A 26,020-nucleotide genomic window follows, 5' to 3' on the forward strand; every position below is an offset into this window, starting at 1 on the left:
ATAGAAAATCAAGTGGGATTTAAACTAAATCTTCTATAAGAAATCTGATCATATACCACTGTTAATCAAATATTTATAACCCACCCCAATTCTGTATTTTGCAAATACAAAATACAAAATTGTATTTTTCAAATATAATAGTGGCTACATATTGAATAACTGAAAACCATTTGCTGCTTGGAAGTGTATAAGAGGGGACTACTTTAAATCCTTTAATAATATTAAGGAGAGAAGCATTTCTCCTATCAGAATGAAGATTCTAGTAATAGTAATAGATATGCGTTTTTTCCTCTAGATTTCACATCATCATCTCACGGCACTATCAGCACTGCAGGTGATATCTTCTTAGTGCTAATAAAACCTGAAGTGATCCAACTTTGTTTTATTTTTAAATTTTATTTATTTATTATTAGGCAAGGAATAGATTTACTAAGATAGGACACTTGTGAGAGATGCAAGCAGGCAGGCAAGGAGGATCAAGTGATCCAATTTAAAACAAGGGCAACAGAATAAAAGCAAACATTAAAATGCTGGGTACTTTTTAAAAAAGGGAAAAAAAAATGGCTGGTGGCCCTGCCAACCTCTGTGCCTGTGCCACTTATTTATAAAGAATGTAGAGGTAAAAAAACCCCACAAATATAAGGACAAAGATATACAAAACAGTTTAATTTCTGAAGGGCTTCAATACTACCATTATTGTTGTTATTTCTATATAACATAATAAGCACACATCTGCTACCTGAAATGAAATTTATTCATATTCTAATGAAAACATTTATTTCAGCCTAAGAGGTCTTAGCTTACTGAAATAATCTGTAAATCTAACTCCGGAACATGATGAAAAGTCCACTAAATCTTATATTCTACTACTCTTCACATTTACTGTTACTCAATAGTCAAATACTTTCAATTAACTGTGAGAGGTTGCCACCTAGAGGGAAAAAAATACAAATACAAATTTGAGAACATTCCACAACATAATATAATTTTGAATTTGAGTTAAGTAGTCCTAAAGTCAAAATATTAATGCTCTTACCTGTTTTTCTATGTTGACTTTCAACTCTCTAAAATCAGTAAGAAAGGAAATTTTCTACCAAATGTAAAACAAAAAAGTCTTTAAAAAAGTGATCAGATGAATTAATTGCATAAGATGAAGGATGAATGTAAATACACTGAGACATAATGTTCATTAAGTGTTAAAAGAGAGAGCTTCAAAGTGATACGGAAACTTGTTGAAGACATGTTATGTTGAAGACTCAACCACAGAAGCATTGTGGTTGAGGCAGTACCTGAAAAAAACTGAAAAAGTGGGCTGTATTTTGAGAAACATTCTAGATAATCAAACAGCTTAAAACAAAAAACTCAGTATAAAAGATGTAATGCTAAAAATTAGCAACAAAGAATCCACATAAATGTAGCACAACATGATCTAATGAATTATGGGGTAATAACAGGGTTTCATGTTGAAAAAGCAAAAGAGACTGACTCACTTAAGCAAAAAAGTTTTTTTCTTTTTAATAGCCACACCTGAGGCATATGGAAGTTCCTGGGCTGGGGTCAAATTGGAGCTGCAGCTGCAGGCCTACGCCACAGCCATAACACACTGGATCCAAGCCACATCTGCAACCTATGCCACAGCTTGTGGCAACGTCAGATCCTTAACCCACTGAGCGAGGCCAGGGACTGAATCTGTATCCTCACAGATATTATGTTTGGTTCTTAACCAGCTGAACCACAACAGCAACTCCAAAGAAACAAATTTTAAGCAGTGATTTTAAAGGCAAAAAAGATAATCTTAACACATATATTAACTCTATGTAGTGCAAGTAAGCTAAAATTAAAAATGAGGAGCAACAGTAATTTTTTAGTATTTATGCAGCAAAATTAATGCACCTTCTAGGTATTAGTTAAGACTTTTAGAAATCTTTAAAACAATTTTAGCTTTTATGTCTCCTGTCTCTCAAGATGAAGAATATGTCATCAACAACTTGGATTTTCAGTAGTGGTGACAGGTTTAATTGGGCCATTCAACTATTTTTGTTTCCTTTGCAGCAAGGGAACAAAGAAATTAAACTGGGGTACTGGGCTCCATCCATAGTCACAGAAAAGACAATTTTAGAGAAAAGCCTATTGGTTCATATTAAAGAAAATGTCTAAATCTAAAACTACTATTCAAAAGTAGCCAGTTTAACCCCAAGTCAAAAAAGGCAAAAGCAACATCTTTGCTTCCTCAAAAGTTTGTCATAATAAAAATAGTAACTACTATAGTGGCGTAATAAGGAACTATAGTTCAGAAAATTCAGTTTTAATATGCTGTGTCAGAACCACACTGTAGGGCTCTGAAGTGGCTCCGGAGTATACTTCATCTAAATACTGTGACTTCCTTGGCTTTAAAACTATACTCTCATAGGATATAATATTAAACTATTTTATCTTACATGGACTAACTATTCAATTGTCTACATGCCTTAAATACTGTTGCTTTGCCCAAAAACAAAAAACAAAACAAAAAAACAACAAAAAAAACTGTTTCTTAAGAGTGTCACTCACACTAGGACTGATAAAACAGCTCTCCCTTCAGATCTGCTGCTGCACATGGCAGCCACGCCTTATTCTTATCTTCCCTTCTGCTTTAAGGGAAGGGAATGTGAAGGACATTGGACTAGCAGCTCTGAACTAACTGTGAGTCCAACAGTCCCTTCTCCATCCAGGTCTTCCTTTAAAGTTTCAGTTGTTCAGTAACTTGAGTACCTAATGGAGCGTGTTTTGTACTAGGGACGCGGAGGTCAGTAGGACAGCTGTTAGACACAGAAGCAGCAAGATAATGGGGTTGCTTCCATGGACTACTGTAAGGGTAAAGACTAGTAGAGTCACTTAGGTCTTAACTTGTCAATACCTAGAAAAGTGGAAGCCACAACCTAGCAGTTACACACCTAAAGTTTTAAGACAGGTACTAGAATAGCCATGGTAGTACTGTTTGTAAAAACAAAAATATAGAGTTGACCCAGAGGTTCATCAGCAGGATGGATAGAGAAGCTGTGCAGCTCCAAAGTAAAACAATTAATATATGTCGCTTAGGGATACATAATGTGTATACAGAAATGCTTGAGAGTAATGAGCCCTCAGTTGCAGACAGTGGCTGCTTCTAGGGAGGTGAAGGAGGTGCATGAGGGGGAGGTGGGCAGGGGGTGTGAGTAGCTGTTCAGGCCCAGGGAATGTGATGTTCTGATTACAGGAACTGAGAGGAAGCCAGGGGTGCTTGAAGAGTGAGAAGGTGGGGTGGGAAAAAAAATACTGTTGCTTAGGGGGATAATTAGTTTTTGGAAACCTATAAACTAATCCCACTGAACAGATTTATGAGAACCAATTATTAATAAAAATTGTTTGTATTAATTTATCTATGTGTGCTTTCTCCTCAAACCATTCAACAAACACTAAAGGTAATTTTCCTTCTTAATGAAATTATACTTTCATAAAGGTGATACAGAAGGAGAATAAGGGGCTTAATTGTCTTCTTGAGAATTATGTGTCTCAGGACTTTTGATTTATGGAAATGTGGAGATTCTTAAAACCCTCTGGCTATAAAACATGTGAAAATAATAAAGTATTAAAAAAAACCCTCAAATTAATAAAAAAATCTGCAAAAAAGTAAAGGAATTATGCTAAAGCAAGCAGTAAGCTAAGTGTAATTGAGGTGAGCATATGCATAATTGAGGTCAGCAAGGGTAGAAGTTGACTATACACCATATGGACGTGTACAGGTCTTAGAGAATGGGGTGTGTGCTGGACACCTTATGGGTCAGAGCCTGATAAGAAACAACCCTTCATAAAGCTCAGATTCATGAAGTACTACAACCTAAGAAAAGTGGTGAAATGTTAGAAAATCTATTCAGCAGAATCAAGCCTTGGTTCTTGCAAAGACATATAAACACCCCCCCCAAATCCCTGAGCTTTCATGCTGTATGGTCAGCTAACTTGGTTCTTGAACCAGAATTTATCTACTTGTCTTTGAAAAAAATATGGCAGATATAAATATAAAATCCTCTTAGAGCAGCAAACCTTCAACAAAGGTTTCAAAAATTCACATACAAAGCTCTATCAAATGTGACTTTTCCTATGAAATCACGAAATACACAAGGAAATAACCACTTGAAATTCAAATGACCAAACAAGATTTACAAATACTTATGTCAGAACTAATGAATATGGACTATAAAATTAGTGTTAACATATTTAAAGGAATAAACATGAAATTAAAAATAAAAACACAGCAAATACTTATACAGTAAAAATATACCAAGTACTGTTATAGGTACTTTACTCAGATTAAATACTTAAAATCCTACAACAGTTCAGAGGTGGATACTATTTTTCCCTTTTTCTAGGTATTACTTCTGTCTCTATCAGACACAGAATGATCATATAATTCGGTCAAGGTCACACAGCTAACTGATGCCAGGGCTCTGCTTTTCTAACTGAACTGACAAAACTGACCTGGCAAACCTGAAAAAAAAAAAATCTAAAAGAATTTCTAGAACTGAAGAGTATAAGCCCAACGAAAGCATCATATAGCAAAAGAATACAAACGAAGCTACGATTATCAAACTGGAAGAGGTGGAGTTCCCATTGTGGCTCAGTGGTTAACCAATCTGACTAGAAACCATGAGGTTTCGGGTTTGATCCCTGGCCTCGCTCAGTGGGTTAAGAATCCGGTGTTGCCATGAGCTGTGGTGTAGGCCGCAGACGCGGCTCAGATCCTGCATTGCTGTGGCTCTGGCGTAGGCCATCAGCTACATCTCCCTTTATACCCCTAACCTGGGAATCTCCATATGCCATGGGAGCGGCCCTAAAAAAGGCAAAAGACAAAAAAAAAAAAACAAAAAACAAAAAACAAAACAAAACTGGAAGAGGTAAAGAAATTACCCAGAATATAGCACAGAGAAAAAAATGGAAAAGTTGAAACACATGGAATATAAATAAGGTATGTCCATTTGGGATTTAATGAAAAGATCACAGGGAGAATGGAGAAGAAAATTATCTGAGGAAATAGCTGAATTGTTAGATGGCATGAAAGATAGCTATGGTTTGTTTTTTTTCTTTTTTTTTTTTAACGGCTGCACACATGGCATATGGAGATTCCCAGGCTAGGGGTCAAATCAGAGCTACAGCTGCTGGCCTACACCACAGCCACAGCAACTCGGGATCTGAGCCTTGTCTGCGACCTACACCACAGCCCATGGCAATGCTGGATCCTTAACCCACTGAGTAAGGCCAGGGATCGAACCTGCAACCTCATAGTTCCTCCTGGGATTTGTTTCCGCTGCACTACAACAGGAACTCCAGGATTCCATGTTTCAAAAAGAGGCAAAAACAGATTACAAGATAGAAAATATATATTAAAGTTAAAATAAAACAATCTTATTAACTTTTCCGTAAGAAAGATTTTATATATGAGTTATAAAATAGGTAATTCATAGAAAGGGGGAAAAAAAAAAAAAACCCAAACAGAAAAATGGTTTTAGAACTTCCATTTTCAGCAATATGACAGAAAAACAAACAAGCTGGATATATTAAAACAAAAAACAAAAACACAACAACAACACTGACCTGGCAAAAAAGTATGGAATATTCAGAAGTAAAGAAGTAGGTGAAAATGGGAATCAAAGAGGTAAACTGAACAATACAGCTGGCTTTTTCTCTAGGGACATACCAAGGGACCTTAATTTTGTTTTCACAGCCTTGCAGAGGGGAGAGGCAACACCTCGGATAGAAGACTTTAATGTAGGGTTTCCGTCGTGGCACAGCGGAAACGAATCTGACTAGGAACCGTGAGGATGTGGGTTCGATCCCTGGCCTCTCTCAGTGGGTTAAAGATCCGGCATTGCCGTGAGCTGTGGTGTAGGTCGAAGACGAGGCTCGGATCCTGTGTTGCTGTGGCTGTGGTGTAGGCCAGCAGCTGTAGCTCTGATTGGACCCCTAGCCTGGGAACCTCCACATGCTGCAGGAGTAGCCCTAAAAAATTAAAAAAAAAGACTGTAATGTATAATGTTGGGACCATACAGGTGACAGGAAGTGGTTAAGTTATTTAAGTTTCAGCAACTAATGAAAATGATAATATAATAATAATAGGCATAAGAACTGAGAACAAAGACTAAGGATTTATGGTAAGAGTCAAAAGAAGCATGTACAGAATACCCATAGCCACTAGTCATTTCTTCATGCTTGATATAAATGGTTCTAACATCCTGGTTTTTTTCTCTTCTGTTCTATGTTTTGGGCATTTAGCAATCTTTGTTTTTTTCGTCTTCTGTCTTTTTTTTTTAGGGCCGCACTCGTGGCATATGGAGGTTCCCAGGCAAGGGGTTGAATTGGAACTGCAGGTGCTGGCCTACACCACAGCCACAGCAACTCAGGATCCCAGCTGCGTCTGTGACCTACAACACCACAGCTCATGGCAACGCTGGATTCTTAACCCACTGAGCGAGGTCAGGGATCGAACCTGCAACCTCATGGTTCCTAGTCAGATTGGTTTCTGCTGCGCCACGACGTGAACTCCCATTTAGCAATCTTTTAATATTTTGTTAACAAAGCCCTCAAAATGGACAAAGACATATACAAACTATATTCTTTCAGATTCTCATCCTTTATTGATAAATTATGAAAAAAAAAGTTAAAAAGCCTAACAAGCAACCAGATAAATTTTCTATTAACACACCTAGCACAAATAAAACAAGTTTAGGTAAATTTCTTTCAAATACCTGGCAGCTATGATCAGTATCCAATCCATCCCAGAGACTCATAAACTGAGCTTTCATCATGGCTGTAGCCTCATGGTCAGAGCTTGAACGGTTTCGCAGAAAGGAGTCTAGAAGGAAAAAGTCCTTAACCTTAGAAATTAATAATAAATTATTTATCCTTTAAATGATTTCAAATTTTTAATCAAAAGCTGACAATTTTATGAAATATTAGAAATAAAAATGTTCAACTATGAGTTGTAACACATTATTCTGATATAACCGTTTTGACAAATTAAAACATCAATGTGCAATCTTCATTTCTTCCCTAAAAATACATTCCTATGAACATATATAAAAGAAATAAAGGATCCAGTACTGAGAGGCTAAAAAAGGATCAAGCAGTGTCTTGAAGGAAATCCTGTTTTCTTGGCCCTAACTTTCCAGGTTATCTGCATTCTATGTGTGTTTTTTTTTTTTTTTTTTTTGCTTTTTAGGACCGCACCTGTCACATATGGAAGTTCCCAAGCTAGGGGTAGGATCAGAGCTATAGGTGCCAGCCTATACCACAGCCACAACAATGTGGGATCCAAGCCACATCTGTGACCTACACCACAACTCATGGCAACACTGGATCCCTAATCCACTGAGCAAGGTCAGGAATTGAACACACATACTCATGGCTAATAGGCAGGTTTGTTTCCACTGTGCCACAGCGAGAACTCCTGCATCCAATGTATTCTTAATTATGAGGTCATATTCTTTTCCCTCATACACTTTTCATGGTAATAAATTAAAATGATATTGGAAAATTTCAAAACACTATTAAGTTAGAAAATGTAGGACAGATAACGGTTTAAAACACACATACTAGCATACCATGCATATATATGCTATACATGGTTAAAAAAGAGTCTTTAAAGAAATACACCAAAATGCTAATAACTTTAACTACCACTAGAATAATTTTAATTTCTTCTTGAATTCTTTTCTATTTCCTAAAATATCTATAATGAATATGAAATGCTTTTTTTTTTTTTTCTTTTGTCTTTGTAGGGCTGCACTGGAGGTTCCCAGGCTAGGAGTCTAATCAAAGCTACAGCTGCTGGCCTACACCACAGTCACAGCAATGCCTGATCCGAGCCGTGTCTGTGACTTAGACCACAGCTCACAGCAACACCAGATCCTCAACCCACTGAACAAGGCCAGGGATTGAACCCGCCACCTCATGGTTCCTAGTCGGATTCATTCTCACTGTGCCATGACGGGAACTCCTGAAATGCTTTTAAAAGGAGAAAAAACAGCTTCCTTCTAGAACAAAAGGACTGTAAGGTGGTACATCCTAAGAATGAAAAAAATAACAATAAAACAAATCCTAGATTTTCTAGTACAATCCTATTTCAAATGTTTTGTCTTATATTCCTTCAAATCACTGGCATTTCTGACTACCAGCTGAACTTTCACATTTCAACATTAAAACTAAAACTTGACATCTGTCAACCACATATGCAAGTGACATAAAAATGCTTTTTAATGTGCTAGGTCCAACCTTTCATTTTAGATTATTTATATATTTATATTAATATCTTATTTTTCATAGATAAGCTGTGTAAATTCACCTGCCTATTTAACCATCATAATTTTCCTATTGATTATTTCTAAATTATCTTCATTACTGAGCATGGTTCTGGCAAGACGGCTGCTTAAAATAATATGAAAAACCTAAAATGCTGGATAAGTATACCTAACTATATCTGGAATTATGTTAAATGTAAATGGTCTAAAGTCTTCAAGTACATGATTAAAATATTAGACTGGATTAAAAACAAAAACCAAAAAACCCAACTGTGTGCTGCTTACGAGAGACACAATTTAAATATAAGAGCTCAGAATGCTGAAAAGCATGGAAAAAGACATGTACGTAAATACTAACAAAAATGTTGGGTAAATTTTTATATAAGTCAATGCATATCTGATAAATAATGCTGAAACAACCAGACAACCACATGCACAAAAAGATCTAGATACAGACCTTACACATTTCAAAAAAATTAACTCAGAGAATACAGATCTAAATGTAAAACAAAAACTATAAAACTACTAGAAGATAATATAAGCGAAAATCTAGAGAACCCTGGGTTTGGTGATGAATGTTTACATATGAAACCAAAAGCAAAATCCACCAAAGAAAAAACGCAATGTTGGATATCATTAAAAACAAAATTCCTGCTCTGTATAAGACATTGTTAAAAGACAAGTGACAGACTGGAAAGAAAAATATTTATAAAACACATATCTAATAAAGGACTTGTATACAAAATATACAAAGAACTCTTAAAAGTCAACAGTAAGAAAACAACCTAGTCAAAAAATGAGCAAAAGATCTGGATACCCTAAGAGAGAAGATATACAGATGGTAAATAAGCACATCAAAAACCGCTGAATATATGTCATCGAGGAAGTGCAAATTAAAACAAGAGAGGTAGAATCAATGGTGGAGGAATAAGACATGGTGCTCACCTTCTCCCACAAACACAACCAAAAAACCCATCTACATACAGAACAATTCACACAGAACATCTACTGAGCACTGGCAAAAGACCTCAGACCTCCAAAAGAGCAAGAATCCCTCTACATAAATGGATAAAACAAAAGGAAAGAAAAGAGGGAGAAGAGGAAAAAAAAAAAAAAATCAGGACTAGACCAGCACTCCTGAGAGGGAGCTGCACAAGAGGAAAGGAATATGCATGGTGGGAGGCTACCTAACTGATGGGGAAATCAGCCAGGATGGAGGAAGATCCTCAAAGCCTCAGAGAAAACTGCAGTAGCCAGAATGATAAAGGTAAAACTGAGAGAGAGCTGTACAGAGAACTGGTACCACCTCCCTGGATACCGCAGCCTGAGACACTTGGGTTGGGGCTGAGTGCTGAGACTCAGGCTTCAGATTTCCGTTCCTGGGTGAGGACTAGGGTTGACTGTGTGTAGACAGCCTTAAAGGACTAGGCGCAGTGTGCCAGAGGCTGGGGAATTGAGTGCTACTGCCCAAGAGAGAGTGAGGGAGGAGGGCTGGGACCATGGAGAAGCAAAGGAGAGAGGAGGAGGGGTGGGACTACCCTAGGAACATCCTTCTCTGCACACCCATGGGTTCTTGGGTGTACCTCTTGCACAGGCTGCAGGGGTGGCTGTAAACTGCTGCAGCCATCTCAGACTCATGAGGTCAGCATGGCCCCCTACCACTAAATTTCCTGTGAATAGGCACTGCCTGAGGCACAGTAACCTCAGGGATCGCTGTTGAGGAGGGCCCTGCAACCAAGTGCCACCCATTGCCCTCACTCCCCTGGGAACACACATGGCCCAACCATTTCTGCTGCCAAAGGCTCTGAGCATCACTTCCACCTACCTGAGGGTCACTGCCACTGCCCAGGGACCTGCAACCAGGAGCAGCTGGCACCGTGACCTCCTTGTGGGTCCTTGCGACTGCCAAGTGCCCAGCAACCAGGCACTGGCTATAGGCTTTACCCATTGCCACCATCCCTGGAAGCATGTGCAAGCTGTACACTAGCACACCGCCTATCAAGGGGATAATAGCCTGCACACACTGAGGAAAGGGAGAGCAAACATCAAAACCCAAAGCAGCCCTCACACCAAAACAAACAAAATAAACAGTAAACCCTCACAAGCTACCCAGAGACACTCCTGCATATAAACAGCCCTCCAAGACTATAGTAGATAATTGTTTTCCCTAAACCCACAGAATAAGAAAAATATAAGCAAAATGAAGAAGCATAGGAATCATTCCCAGTTAAAAGAACAGAAGAATTCCCCTGAAAGAGCAATGAAAGAGACCTCTGCAATCTAAGACACCAAGTTAAAAAAAGGAGGTGATGAAAATACTGAAAGAATTAAGAGTAGACATCAACGGTAATGCAGATTATTTTACAAAGCAACTAGAAATGATAAAGAGGAACGAATAAAAATTAAGAAATTCATTTGCAGAGACACAGCTGACTTAAAACCATTGAACAGCAGAATGCATAAGTGACTTAGAAGATAGAATATTATTACGCAATCAGGACAGCAGACGGAAAACCAAACAAAAAAACACTAAAGGAATATATGAGATTTATGGGATAATATACAGTGAGCCAATCCACACAGAAGGAGAAGCAAAAGGGGATTGAAAATATATTTGAAGAAATTATAGTTTAGAAACTTAGGATACTGGAAGCACAGAGGGCCCCAAACAAGTTGAAATCAAACAGACCTACACCAAGACATATTATAATAAAAATGGTAAAAATTACAGAGAGGATTCTAAAGGCACCAAGAGAAAAACAAACAGTTACTTATAAGGGAACCCCTACAAGGCTATCAGCAGATTTCTCTACAGAAACACTATAGGCAGGAAGAGGGTAGCAATATATATTCAAAGTTCTAAAAGGGAAAAATTTGCAACCTAGAATACTCTATCCAGCAGGATTATCATTTAAAACAAAAAGAGAACTAAAGAATTTCTCTAACAAACAAAAACTAAAATACAGCAATACTAAACTCATTCTAAAAGAAGTACTGAAAAGTTTCCTTTAAATAGGAAAGAAGTAAGAAGATACAGAATGGAGGAACTCACAATTGGAAAATATTCACTTAAATAAACCAGTATACAGACACATAGAAAAAAAAAAGACATCAAATCATAAAATGTGGAGGAGAGTAAGAAAATCTAGACCTTTTTTTTTTTTTTTTTTTTTTTTTTAAGAATGTGTTTGAACCTATATGACTATCAGGCTAAAGCAAGCAGATATAGGAAGGGGCTAACATACCTGAAAAACAGGGCAACCACAAATCAAAGGCAAATAATACATTCACAAAAACTAAAAAGAGGACAGAAGCATAAAATTTTTTAAAAATGATAAAAGGATCAATTCAAGAAGAAGATATCACTCTCAATATATAAGCCCCTACCCTAATATAGGAGCACCCAAAAACATACAACAAACACAAACAGACATAAAAGGAGAAATTGATGGGAAAACAGTAATAGTAGGTGACTAACGTCCCACTCACATCAACAGACAGAGCCCCTAGAAAGAAAATCAAGGCTACATAATCCTAAATGACACAATAGAACACTTAGAATTGATATTTTCAGGACATCAAAAAAAAAAAAAAAAAAAAAAAAACAACCCAGAATATACACTCTTTTCAAGTGTACATGGAATTTTCTCTAGCACTGACCACATACTGGGGCACAAAACTAACCTCAACAAGTATAAGAGTACAGAAATTATTTTAAGCATCTTCTCTGACCACAATGGCATGAAACTAGAATTCGACCACAGGAAAAGAAATGAGAAAATACTGACTACGTGAAGACTAAAGAACATGCTGATAAAAAAACCAGTGGGTCAACAAGGAAATCAAAAAGGAAATTAAAAAATACCCCAAGACAAATGACAACAAAAACACAACCATTCAAAATCTATGGAATGCAACAAAAGCAGTTCTTAGAGGGAAGTTCATAGACATACAGGAACAGAATTCCTCAAAAAAGAAAAACCTCTTATCAACAACCTAACCTACAACCTAAAAGAATCAGAAGAAGAACAAACAAAACCTAAAGTGAGCAGAAGGAAGGAAATCATAAATATCAGAGAAGAAATCAATAAAATATAGATTAAAAGAACAATTTAAAAAAATAAAACCAAGAGCTGGTTCTCTGAAAGGGTAAACAAACTTCTCTCCAGACTCACCAAGAGAGAGAGAACCAAATAAAATAAGAAGTGAAAAAAGATAAATCTCAATGGACACTGCAGAAATACAAAAAAACATAAGAAAATGATGACTATTATATGCAAACAAATTTGACAACCTAGAAGAAATGGACAGCTTTCTAGAGACATACAGCCCACCAAAACTGAATCAAAAAGAAACAGATAACCTGAATAGACAGATCACTAGACATGAAATTGAATATGTAATAAAAACACTCCCTACAAACAAGAGTCCAGGCTTCACAGGCGAATTCTACTACACATACAAAGAACTTGCACATAGCCTTCTTGAACTTTTTCCAAAAGACTGAAGAAGGAACACTCCCAAAGACATGCTACAAAGTTACCATCACCCTAATACCAAAACCAGACAAAGAAACTACCAAAAAAGAAAATTACAGGCCACTGCCTTTGATGAACATAGGTGCAAAAATTCTCAACAAAATTTTAGCCAACCAAATCCAACAACACACAAAAAAGATCATATATTACAACCAAGTGGGATTCATCCCAAGTTCATGAGGATGGTTCAACATCAGCAAATCAAACCATGTCACACACCATACCGACAAAAGAAAAGGCAAAAATCACATAATCATCTAAATAGATGTAGAAAAACCATCTGACAAAATCCAACATCCATTCATGATCAAAACTTACCAAAGTGAGTATAATGGGAATGTATCTTAACATAATAAAAGCCACTCATGACAAACCCACAGCCAATATAATACTCAACAGAGAAAAGCTGAAAGCCTTCCTGCTAAAATGTGGAACAAGACAAGGATGCCCACTCTCACCGCTTTTATCCAACATAGTATTGAAGTCCCAGCCACAGCAATCAGACAAATAAAAGAAATAAAAAGGTATCCAAACTAGAAGAGAAAAGATTGTTACTACATGCAGATGACACGACACTACATACAAACAACCCTAAGGACTCTACACAAAAACTACTCAAACTCATCAATAAATTTCAGCAAAGTAGCAGGATACAAGGTTAACATTCAGAAATCAATTGCATTTCTGTATACTAACAGTGATGTATTAGAAAAGGAATATAAAATAACACCCCCCAAATTAAACACCTAGGAATAAACCTGACCAAGGAGGTGAAAGACTAATATGCTGAGAACTATAAAACATTAAATCAATGAAATTAAAGAGGAGTCAAAGAAATGGAAAGATATCCAATGCTCCTGGATTTGAAGAATTAATAGTTAAAATGGCCATAATGTTCAAAGCAATCTACAGATTTAATGTGATCCCTATCAAAGTGCCCCTGACATTTTTCACAAACTAGGACAAACAATCCAAAAATTTATATGGAACCATAAAAGACCTAAATTGCCAAAGAAATCCCGAGGAACAAGAACAAAGTAGGGGGCATAACTCCCCCAGACTTCAGACTATATTACAAAGCTACAGTAATCAAGACTGTGTGATACTGGTACAAAAACAGACATAAAGATCAACAAAACAGAAAAGAGAGCCCAGAAATAAATCCAGACACCTACGGTCAATTAATCTTCAATAAGAAAGGCAAGAATATAATATGGGAAAAAGTCTCTTCAGCAAGTGGTGCTGGGAAAACTGGACGGCTGCATGTAAAACTAGTACACATTCATCCACCATGTACAAAAATAAACTCAAAATGGCTTAAAGACTTAAACATAAGACAAGATACCATAAAACTCCTAAAAGAGAACATAGGCAAAACATTCTCTGACATCAACCATACAAATATTTTCCTAGGTCAGTCTCCCAAGGCAATAGAAAAAAAACCAGAATTAAATAAATGGGACTTAATCCAACTTACAAGCTGTTGCATAGCAAAGGAAACCATAAAAAAGAAACAAAACGAAACCCAAAAAGACAACCTACGGAATGGAAGGAAATATCTGCAAATGATGCAACCAACAAAGGCTTAACTTCCAAATACATAAACAACTCATACAACTCAACAGCAAAAAAACAAACATCCTAACTGAAAAATGGACAAACAACCTAACTGAAAAAGACCTAGATAGACATTTCTCCAAAGAAGACATATGGAAGGCCAGAAGGCACATGAAAAAACGTTGAACATTAGTAATCATTAGAGAAATGCAAATCAAAACTACAATGAGGTACCACCTCACACCAGTCATAATGGCTATCATTAATAAACCTACAAATATAAGCTGGAGAAGGTTTGGAGAAAAGGGAACCCTCCTACACCACTGGTGGGAAGGTAAATTGGTACAACCACTATGGAAAACAGTATGGAAGTTCCTCAGAAAATTAAATATAGAAATACCATATGATCCAGCAAACTCACTCCTGGGCATATACATATGGACAAAACTATAACTCAAAAACATACATGCACCTGTATGTTCACAGCAGCACTATTCACAACAGCAAAGACATGGAAACAACCTTAATGTCCATGAAAAGACAGATGGATTAAAAAGATATGATACATATATACAAAAAGAAATACTACTCAGCAATAAAAAAGAATGAAATAATGCCATTTGGAGCAACATGGATCCAACTAGTGACTCTCATACTAAGTGAAGTAAGTCAGAAAAAGAAAGACAAATACCACATCACCTATGTGGAATCTAAAATGTGCCACAAATGAACCTATTTACAGAACAGAAACAGACCCACACACATGGAGAACAGACCTGTGCTTGCAAAGGGGAGAGGAAGGGTGTGGGATGGACTGGGAGTTTGGGGTTGGTGGATGCAAACTATTACATTTAGAATGGATAAAAAACAAGGTCCTACTGTATAGCATATGGAACTATATCCAATCTATTGTGATAGAATATGATGGAAGATAATACGAGAAAAACACTACATATATGCATGACTGGGTCACTTTGCTGTACAGCAGAAATTGATACAACATTTGTAAATCAACAACACTTTAATTTAAAAAATTAAAAGCAAAATGAAACAACGTGATACCATTACACACTTATCAGGATAGCCAAAATACAAAAAAGTGGTAATACCAAGTGCTGAAGAGGATGCAGAGCACTTAGATTTACTGCTGGTGGAAATGAAAAATGGTGCAAATGTTGGTAGAACCTTTAAGTTCAAGTAGCTGCTTTGAAATATAGTTTGGTAGTTTCTTATAAAGTTAAACATAGGTTAACCATAGGATCCAGTAACTGGATCTCTCATGCTTGATGTTTAAATTTCATAGTCTAGGAACATGGAAGCTGAGAAATTAGAGCCCAAAGTCTCTAAGTGGAAGATACGTAGACTACTCTGTTTTTAGGCAACACAGAATTCTCATCTACAAACAAGTCATAAGCAATCTCAAGTTAGAAACAACACAAGGAAACAAATTACTAACAAAGAAAGTTAACAATATAAAGAAGAAGAGAGGGAGAGAAGACAAGATGGACAAATAGAAGACCTTGTGCACACCTTCTCCCACAATACCGAAATCACAACTAACCGCTCAACAACCATTACTAAAAAAGACTGGAACCCACCAAAAAAAAAGATACTCTATATCCAAAGACAAAGAAGAAATCAAAATAAGAGAGTAGGAGGGGTGCACTCACAATATAATCAAATCCTATACCCCCTGTAGTGACCTACAAAACTGGAAAACAATTATATCACAGTTCTCGGATGAAAGTGAGAGTTCTGAGCACCATATCAGGCTCCCCAGTTCAGGAGGTCTGGCATTGGGAGGATAAACCCCTAGAGCATGTGGCTTTGATGGCCAGTGAGTCGACAGCAGGAGCTCCACAGGAATGGAGCAAACAGACACTTCACTCTTGGAGTACATATGTACACAGGGTCTTATGTGCACGAGGACCCGGGGCAAAAGCAGTGACTTCATAGGAGCATGGGCCAGATCTACCTGATGAACTTGCAAGGTCTCCTGGAGAGAAGGTGAGGGGGAGGGGGGCAGCTGTGCCTCTCTCGGGACATAAATATTCATGGTGAACATATCAAGGAGTATTCATCTAAAGGCTGACATCTTGCTTGGGACCTTAGCACCAAGACTTGGCTGTAGAAAACAGACTGTAGGCTCCAGTGCTAGGATGCCTCAGGCTAAACAGCCAAAAGAGCATGAACATAATCCCACCCATCAACAGACAGGCTGCCTACAGATTTCTCAGGCCCACAGGTACCTCTAAACACGCCCCTGACGTGGCTCTGCCTGTACAAGCCTATATACCCGCCTCACCCATTAAGGGGGCAGACACAAGAAGCAAGAAATATTTAGTTTAGCCTGTGGAATTGAATCTGCAAACGAAGGTCAGAACCTACTCTCCAGCAGGTCCCTGGCCATGAGGTGACAAGAGGCAAGCGCACTGCTGGGACACGTAAGACATTCTCACTTCTCCAAGGTCGAGAAGCATGACTAACCTTCCACATACATAAAAATACAAATGGAAATTTAGACAAAATGAGACAGCAGAGGATTATGTTTAAGATGAAGGAACAAGATAAAACCCTAGAAGAACTAAGTGATGTGGAGATACACAATCTACCCAAGAAAGAATTCAGAAAATGATTATAAAGATAAACCAAGAACTCAGGAAAAGAATGGAGGCACAAAGCAAGAAGTTATAAGAGTTTTTAATAGAGAATTAGGAAAAAGAACAATCAAACAATTGAAGAATACAATAACTGAAATGAAAAATACACTACTAGGAATCAACATCAGAATAAATGAGGTAGAAGAACAAATAAATGAGGTGGAAGGCAGAGTGGTGGAAGTTACTACCAAGGAACAGAATAAAGAAGTAAGCACATTTTATGAGATCTCTAGGACAATGTCAAATGCACCAACATTTGCATCATATGGGTCCCAGAAGAAGAAAGGGCCTGAGAAGATATTTGAAGAGATAATAGCTGAAAACGTCTCTAACATGGGAAAGGAAGCAGTCACCCAAGTCCAGGAAGTACCATACAGGATCAACCCAAGAAGGAACATCCCGAGACACACAGTAATCAAACAGACAAAAAACAAAGAGATAATATTAAAAGCAATGAGGGAAAAGCAACAAATAACATACAAGAAAACTCCCATAAGGTTACTGATTTTTCAGCAGCAACTCTGCAGGCCAGACGGGAGTGGCATGATTTAAAATGATGAAAGGGAAAAAAACTTACAATCAAGAATACCCTACTCAGCAAGGCTCTCTTTTATATTTCATAGAGAAATCAAAGGCTTTACAGACCAGAAAAAGATAAAAGGGACTTACCTGTGGTGCAGCAGGTTAAGGAACTGGCATTGTCACTGCAACAGCTTGGGTTGCTGCTGTAGTATGGGTTCAATCCCTGGTCTGGGAACTCCCATGTGCCACAAGTGTGAGCCAAAAAGAAAAACAAAAACAAAAACCCTAAAAGATACCAGTACCTCCAAATCAGCTTACAAAAAATGCTAAAGGAACATCTCTAAGTGTAAAGGTCACAACTACAAACAAGAAAATTACAAAAAGGGAAGGCTCACTGTTAAAGGCAAACATAGAGATGAGAGTACAAATTCAGGATATTTGAAATGCATTTGAAAGTAAGAGATCAGCAACTTAAGACAATTTTATATATATGTGTGTGTGTATATATATATATGTATAAACTGCTATGTCAAAATCTCATGGTAACTGCAAACCATACTGAACATATTTATTGATAATTACAATAAATGTAAATGGATTAAATGCTCCAACCAAAAGACACAGACTGTCTGAATGAATACAAAAACAAGACCCACATATATACTGTCTACAAGAGACCCATTTCAGATCTAGAGACACATACAAAGTGAAAGTGACAGGATGGAAAAAAGATTTCCACGCAAAAGGAAATCAAAAGAAACTCAAGCAGTAATGTTCATAGCAGACAAGATAGATTTTAAAATACTGTTAACAGAGACAAAGAATGGCACTACATAATAATCTAAGGGACTGATCCAAGAAGACATAACAATTTTAAATATATATACACCCAACATAGGAGCACCTCAATATATAAGGCAACTGGTAACAGCCAAAAAAAAAAAAAAAAAAAAAAAAAAGGGAAAAACTGACAATATCATAATAACAGCAAGGGACTTAAAAACACCCTACTTACAGCAATGGACAGATCATCCAGACATAAGGAAACAGAGGCCTTAAACGATGCATTAGACCAGATGGATGTATTTACAGAATATTGATGGATTGATATTTACAGAATATTCCATCTTAAAGCAGCAGAATAAACATTTTTCTCAAGTACACATGGAACATTCTCCAGGATAGCTCATATTCTATGCAAAAATCAAGCCTCAGTAAATTTAAGAAGAATGAAATCATATCAAGCATCTTTTCTGACCACAACACTATTAGACATCAACCACAAGGGAAAAAAATGCAAAATATCACGAACACTTGGAAACTAAACAATATGCTACTAAACAACCAATGGATCACCAAAGAAATCAGAGAGGAAATCAAACAATAGTTCGTGACAAATGAAAATGAAAACATAATGATCCAAAACCTATAGGAAGCAGAAAAAGCAGTTCTAAGAGGGAAGTTTATAGCAACACAGTCTTACCTCAGGAAACAGGAATAATAAATAAATAACCTAACATGACACCTAAAGCAATTAGAGAAAGAAGAACAAACAAAACCCCAAGTTAGTAGAAAGAAAAAAAATCATAAAAATTAGAGCAGAAATAACTGAAATAGAGACCAAGAAAACAACAGAAAAGTTCAATGAAACTAAAAGCTGGTTCTTTGAAAAGATCAACAAAATTGATAAACCCTTAGCCAGACTCATCATGAAAAAAAAGGGAGAGGGATCAAATCAATAAAATTAGAAATGAAAAAGATGTTACAGCGGACATCACAGAAATACAAAGGGTCGTAAGAGATGACTATAAGCATCTCTATGTCAACAGAATGGACAAACTAGAAGAAATGGACAAATTCTTAGAAAGGCAAGATCTTCCAAGACTGAACCAGGAAAATGTAGACAATATGAAAAACCAATTACAAGTACTGAAACTAAAACTGTGATTAAAAAAATCCCAACAAACAAAAAGTCCAGGACTGAATGGCTTCACAGGCAAATTCTATCAAACATTTAGAGGAGAGCTAACACCAACATTTCTGAAACTATTCCAAAAAAAAAAAAAGAAGAGGAAGGAACACTCCCAAACTCATTCTATGAGGTCACCATTGCTCTAATACCAAAACCAGACAAAGATGCCCCCCCCCCCCACAAAAAAGAATATTACAGGCCAAAACCACTGATGAATACAGATGCAAAAGTCCTCAACAAAATACTAGCAAATCGAATCCAATGTATTAAAAGAATCATACACCACGATCAAGTGGGATTTATTCCAGGGATGCAAGGATTCTTCAATATACGCAAATCAGTGTCATATGGCACATTAACAAATTGAAGAATAAAAGCCATATTATTATCTCAATAGAGGCAGAAAAAAGCTTTTGACAAAATCCAACACCCATTTCTGACAAAAATCCTCCAAAAAGTGAACAAAGAATCTAACTCAACATAATAAAGGTCATATATAAAAAACCAACAGCTAACATCATTTTCAATGGTGAAAAGATGAAAGAACTTCCAATAAGGTAAAGAACAAGACAAGGATGTCCACTCTCACCACTTTTATTCAACATAGTTTTGGAAGTCCTAGCCACAGATATCACAGAAGAAAAAGAAACGGAGTTCCCACCATGGCTCATCAGTAACAAACCTGACTAGGATCCAAAGGATAAGGGTTCAATCCCTGACCTCGCTCAGGGGGTTTGGATCTGGTATTGCTGTGAGTTGTGGCATAGGTCGCAGACTTGGCTTGGATCCTGTGTTGCTGTGGCAGTGGCATAGCCTGGCAGCTATAGCTCCAATCTGACACCTAGCCAGGGAACTTAAATATGCTGCAAATGCAGCACTAAAAAGCAAAAAAAAAAAAAGAAAGAAAGAAAGAAAAGAAAAGAAATAAAGGGAATTCAAAATTGGGAAAGAAAATGTACAACTGTCACTGGTTGCAGATGACATGATAACTATACATAGAAAATTCTAAAGATGCTAACAGAAACCTACTAGGGCTTATCAATGAATCTGGTAAAGTTGTAGGGTACAAAATACATACATACACACATAGAAATTCTGTTGCATTTCTATACACTAAGAACAAAAGGCCAGAAAGAAAAACTAAAGAAACAATCCCAAATTACCATCACATCAAGAATAAAGTATCTAGGAATAAATCTACCAAGGAGGCAAAAAAACTCTCCTCTGAAAACTGCAAGACACTGTTGAAAGAAACTGACGATGTCACAAATAGAAATATATACCATGTTTTGCATTGGAAGAATCAATACTATCAAAACGACTATACTACCCAAGGCAATCTACAGGGTCAGTGTAATTCCTATGAAATTACCATGGCATTTTTCACAAAACTAGGACAAAAACTTAAAAAAAAAGTATGGAAATACAAAAAACCCTGAATAGCCAGAGCAATCTTGAAGAAAAAAAAAAAATGCAAAACTGGAAGAATCAGGCTCCCTGACTTCAGATTAAACTACAAAGCTACAGTCATCAAAACAACATGGTACTGGCACAAAAAAAAAAAAGAAATATAGATCAATGGAAAGGAGAGAGAGCCCAGAAATAAACCTATGCACATAGAGTCAAATAATCTATGACAAAGGAAGCAAGAATACACAATGGATAAAAGACAGTCTCTTCAATAAGTGGTGCTGGGGAAGCCGAATAGCTATACGTAAAAGAATGAAATTAGCACATTCTCTAAAAACATACACAAAAACAAACCTGGAGTTCCTCTGTGCTACAATGGGTTAAGGATCCGGTATTTTTCACTGCAGTGGCTTGGGTCCCCGCTGTGGTGCAAGTTCGATCCCTGGCCTGGGAACTTCCACATACCGTGGGTATGGCCAAAAAATCCCCTCAAAATGAATTAAATACCTAAACATAACACTAGATACTATAAAACACCTAGATGAAAACTTAGAACATTCTTTGACATAATCACAGTAGTATTTTTTGGTCTGTCTCTTAGAGTAATGGAAATAAAAATGAAAATAAACAAATGTAACTAATTAAACTTAAAAGCTTTTGCATGGCAAAGGAAACCATAAACAAAACAAAAAGACAACCTACCAAATAGGAGAAAACATTTGCTAATGATGTGACCAAGTGATTAATTCCCAAAATACATAAATAGCTTATATAGATTAAAAAAAAAAAAAAAAAAAAACCCAAACCCAAACTGAACAAACAACCCAATCAAAAAATGGGCAGATGGAGTTCCCGTCGTGGCTCAGTGGTTAACAAATCCTACTAGGAACCGAGGTTGTGGGTTTGATCCCTGACCTTGCTCAGTGGGTTAAGGATCCGGTGTTGCCATGAGCTGTGGTGTAGGTTGCAGACACGGCTCGGATCCCACATTGCTATGGCTCTGGCATAGGCTGTCAACTCTGACTCGACCCCTAGCCTGGGAACTTCCATGTGCCATGGAAGCAGCCCTAGAAAAGGCAAAAAGACAAAAAAAAAAAAAAGGGGCAGATGATGGAGTTCTCTGGTGACCTAGCAGCTAAGGATTCAATATTGCCGCTGCTGTGGCTAGGGTTTGATCCTGGCCCAGGAACTTTTGCATTCCTAGGGTGTGGCAAAAAAGGGGGGGTGGGCAGAAGAGACATTTCTCCAAAGAAGTCATAGAGGGAATCCCCTGATTGCTCAGAAGTTTAAGGATATGGCAACATCAATGCTATGGCTCACAATGCTGCTATGGTGTGGGTATGATCCCTGGCCTGGAAACTTCTGCAGGCCATTGCCTAAAGGCACATGAAAAGATTCTCCACATTGCTAATTATTAGAGAAATGCAAATCAAAACAAGTCAAAACTACAATGAGGTATCACTTCACCCTTGTCAGAATGGCCAACAACAGAAAGTCCACCAGTAATAAATGCTGGAGAGGGCGTGGAAAAAAAGGAACCTTCCTAACTGTTAGTGGGAATGTTAACTGGTACAGCCACTGTGGAGAACAGTACAGTGGTTGGTTAAAAAACCAAAAACAGAACTACCACGTGATCCTGCAATCCCACTCCTGGAAAAGATAAAAACTCTAATTCAAAAAAAAGAAACCGCATGGTCATAATAGCACTCTTCGCGACAGCCCAGACATGGAAGCATGTGTAAGCATCCATTGCTAGATAAATGGATAAAGATATAAAATTACTCAGCCATAAAAAGATACAATCCCATTCACAGCAATGTGGATGGACCTAGGGGTGGGCTTGAACCACCTCAGGCAAGCTTCTTAATTTTTCTGAGCCTTAGAGTCTTTAACAGTAATGGAGATAATAAATCTTCCACCACAGTTCCATCATGAAGACTAACGGAAATCTCGTTCACAAGGGCCTTGTTCAGTGCCCAGCATGTAGTTGGTACTCAGATGTTTCTTGCCCTCTGAGTCCTTTCTCCAGTGTGTGGCATCTGTTCCCCTTCCCAACACATACGTGCCCCCCATATATGGCCCTAGGGATAGGATACCCAATAGCATAGCCTTTTGCCTTCTCTGGGAAGCAGATGCCACAATGGGGGTTCCCAGGGAACACAGGTGAAAGAAAAGGGGCAGAAGCAGGAACAGGCAAGGGGAATCTTCAGACTAGGATGAAGATGTGACAAAGCCTGTGCTGAGCCGAGGGAGCCTGGGAGCAGAGAACACCCATTAGAGGCGTCTCAGAATTTGTAGCACCACTGGGCTTCGTCAATGACCATGGGCTATCCCGGGTAACCAGCTGCCAGCTGAGATGGGTCCTTGAGGAGCCAGCTAGGGACCATCAGGCTTAAAGGCTCATCTCTGCTCTGTCAAGCCTTGGAAAACAAAGCTTATTTATTTCTTTTTTTTTGTCTTTTTGTTGTTGTTGTTGCTATTTCTTGGGCCGCTCCTGCGGCATATGGAGGTTCCCAGGCTAGGGGTCCAATCGGAGCTGTAGCCACCCGCCTACGCCAGAGCCATAGCAACGCGGGATCCCAGCCGCCTCTGCAACCTACACCACAGCTCACGGCAACGCCGGATCGTTAACCCACTGGGCAAGGGCAGGGACCGAACCCGCAACCTCATGGTTCCTAGTCGGATTCATTAACCACTGCGCCACGACGGGAACTCCCCCAAAGCTTATTTTTAACACATACTAGAAAATGCTTTCTAAAAGTCAATAGGAAAAAAATTTAAAAATTAAAAAAAAGGATGGACTTATGGAATATCATACAAAGTGAGTTAAGCCAGACAAAGACAAATACCATACATCATTTACATGTGGAATCTAAGAAATGATACAAATGAACTTATTTACAAAACAGAAATAGACTCAATGACATAGAAAATATAGTTACCAAAGTGGGAGGGGGGATAAATTAGGAGTCTGGGATTAAAATATACATATTACTATATAAATAGATAACCAACAGGGAACTAATACACAGTATTTTGTAATGGAAGAGAAAGTTAAAAAAGAATATATATAGTTACATATATATAACTGAATCATTCTTCTGTGTACTTGAAACCAACACCACATTGTAAATCAACTATATTTCAATAAATTTATTTTAAAAATGGAAAAGTAGAACTTCGGAACAATTCAAAAAACTATATAAAAACAATGTTTTAAAATTTGAAGGCATTAAAAGGGACTGAAATTCTAATAAAGGCAAGCTACAGTAAAAATTTGATAAATGTGTAAAAGAAACAAATAGAACTTCTAAAGTTCAAATATAATTGACAGAATACAAAGCTAATGGTTGTGAGATTAAACATAGCCAAGCAAAGAATTACCTTTTTTTTTTTGGTCTTTTTAGGGCTGCACTTGCAGCCAGGAGGTTCCCAGGCTAGGGGTCGAATCGGAGCTAGAGCCACAGGCCTACGCCACAACCAGAGCAACACTAGATCTGAGTCATGTCTGTGACCTACACTACAGCTCATGACAACACCAGATCCTTAACCCACTGAGTGAGGCTAGGGATTGAAAGTACATCTTCATGGATACTAGTCAGATTCATTTCTGCTGTCCATGCTGGGAACTCCATGAATTACTTTTTATAACCCACTCAATGACCTTTGAGTTGCACCATTACTTCACGTGTTGAAAAATATTTTTCAATGCTGCTAATTAAATTATAAAACCAAAAGAAAAAATTCTGACAGTTAAATTATAACACGCTATCCCAGAGAGTTCTCATTGTGGTTCAGCAGGTTACAAACCTGACTAGTAACCATGAGGATGTGGGTTTGATCCCTGGCCTTGCTCAGTGGGTTAAGGATCCATCACCGCCATGAGCTGTGGTGTGGGTTGCAGACGCCTCTTGGACCTTGTGTTGTTATGGCTGTGGCACAGGCCAGGAGCTGCAGCTCGGATTCGACTCCCTAGCCTGGGAACTTCCATATGCTGCAGGTGCAGCCGTAAAACGCAAAACAAAGAAAGAAACAAAAATAAAACAGCATGTTTTAGAACTGGTGAAATATGGTAGAGAACTAGAAACTAAAACTATAGAAATCTCTCAAAATTAAGTAAAGAGCTGAAGAAAAAAAACACATATATAATAAAATAGAAACCCTGTAACATTCATTAGCAACTAGAGAGAAATGACGGATTACTTACAAAGAACTATTAGGTTATAAGCAGAATTCTCAAAAGCAGTAAGAAAGGCTGGAAGACAACTAACTGTCTTCTGGCTTCAAAATTTTGGAAGGAAATAATTCCGTATCATTTAAAGTAAAAACAGAATTAATACATTTCACATAAAGACATAACTCACTGTACTCAATAATCTTTGTGAAAGAATTTTGACAGACCTTAGTACAAAGGAAATTAAATCTCGAAAAAGTAGGTGTAACAAGTAACAGTGCCCAAAAAACTGGCAAAGTGGATCTCTAAAAAAGAGCACTGACAGTATAAAAATAACAATTAATATGGAAATTAAAAAACAGGATAAACTATTTTTCTCAGCATGTAAGAGATGAGATGATTAGTTTTCAAGAGTTCTAAAATCTCTATATTTTGGGGGGAAAAGGGGAGAAATAATGAGAAGTAGCTATGCTAATGCATTCCAAAAGAAAAAGAATACAGATGACTCTCGAACAATGCAGGGGTTATGGGCGCTGATGCTTCTCACACTCCAAAATGCCACGTATGATTTATAGTTGGCCTTCCATATTCACAGTTTTGCTGTACCTACAGTTTGTGTGGGCCTACAGTATTTACTACTGACAAAAATGCACATATAGGTGGATTCATTCAGTTCAAACCTGTGTTGTTCAAGGGTCAACTATTTTTAACTTCTAGACCTATAGCAGGAAAAATGGCAGAAAGAAAGCACAAAAGTCCACTAGATTGGCATGTAAAAAGCACAACACATTTATATGGTAGAAATAAATCGAAATATATCAGCTATTGAATGAAAGCAAACCAATCACACTTTGTGGTTAAAGAGTCTTAGATTCAAA

General features: G+C 37.5%; 1 protein-coding gene across 10 annotated transcripts in view; it reads right to left on the bottom strand.

Annotated features, from left to right (window-relative positions):
• Window positions 1-26,020, bottom strand: part of ATAD1 (ATPase family, AAA domain containing 1) — an 82,624-nt gene that overhangs the window by 35,268 nt on the left and 21,336 nt on the right. For all 10 annotated transcript variants that reach the window (XR_002338604.1, XR_002338606.1, XR_002338603.1 and 7 more), the window contains one exon: window positions 6,759-6,865. Coding sequence is in view for 5 of the 10 variants with exons in the window: in XM_005671257.3 (XP_005671314.1) it covers window positions 6,759-6,865 (107 nt within the window). In the remaining 5 variants the exon portion in view is untranslated. The remainder of the gene's footprint in view (window positions 1-6,758; window positions 6,866-26,020) is intronic.

This window comes from Sus scrofa, chromosome 14 (assembly GCF_000003025.6).
Source record: "Sus scrofa isolate TJ Tabasco breed Duroc chromosome 14, Sscrofa11.1, whole genome shotgun sequence".
Classification (NCBI taxonomy): domain Eukaryota; kingdom Metazoa; phylum Chordata; class Mammalia; order Artiodactyla; family Suidae; genus Sus; species Sus scrofa.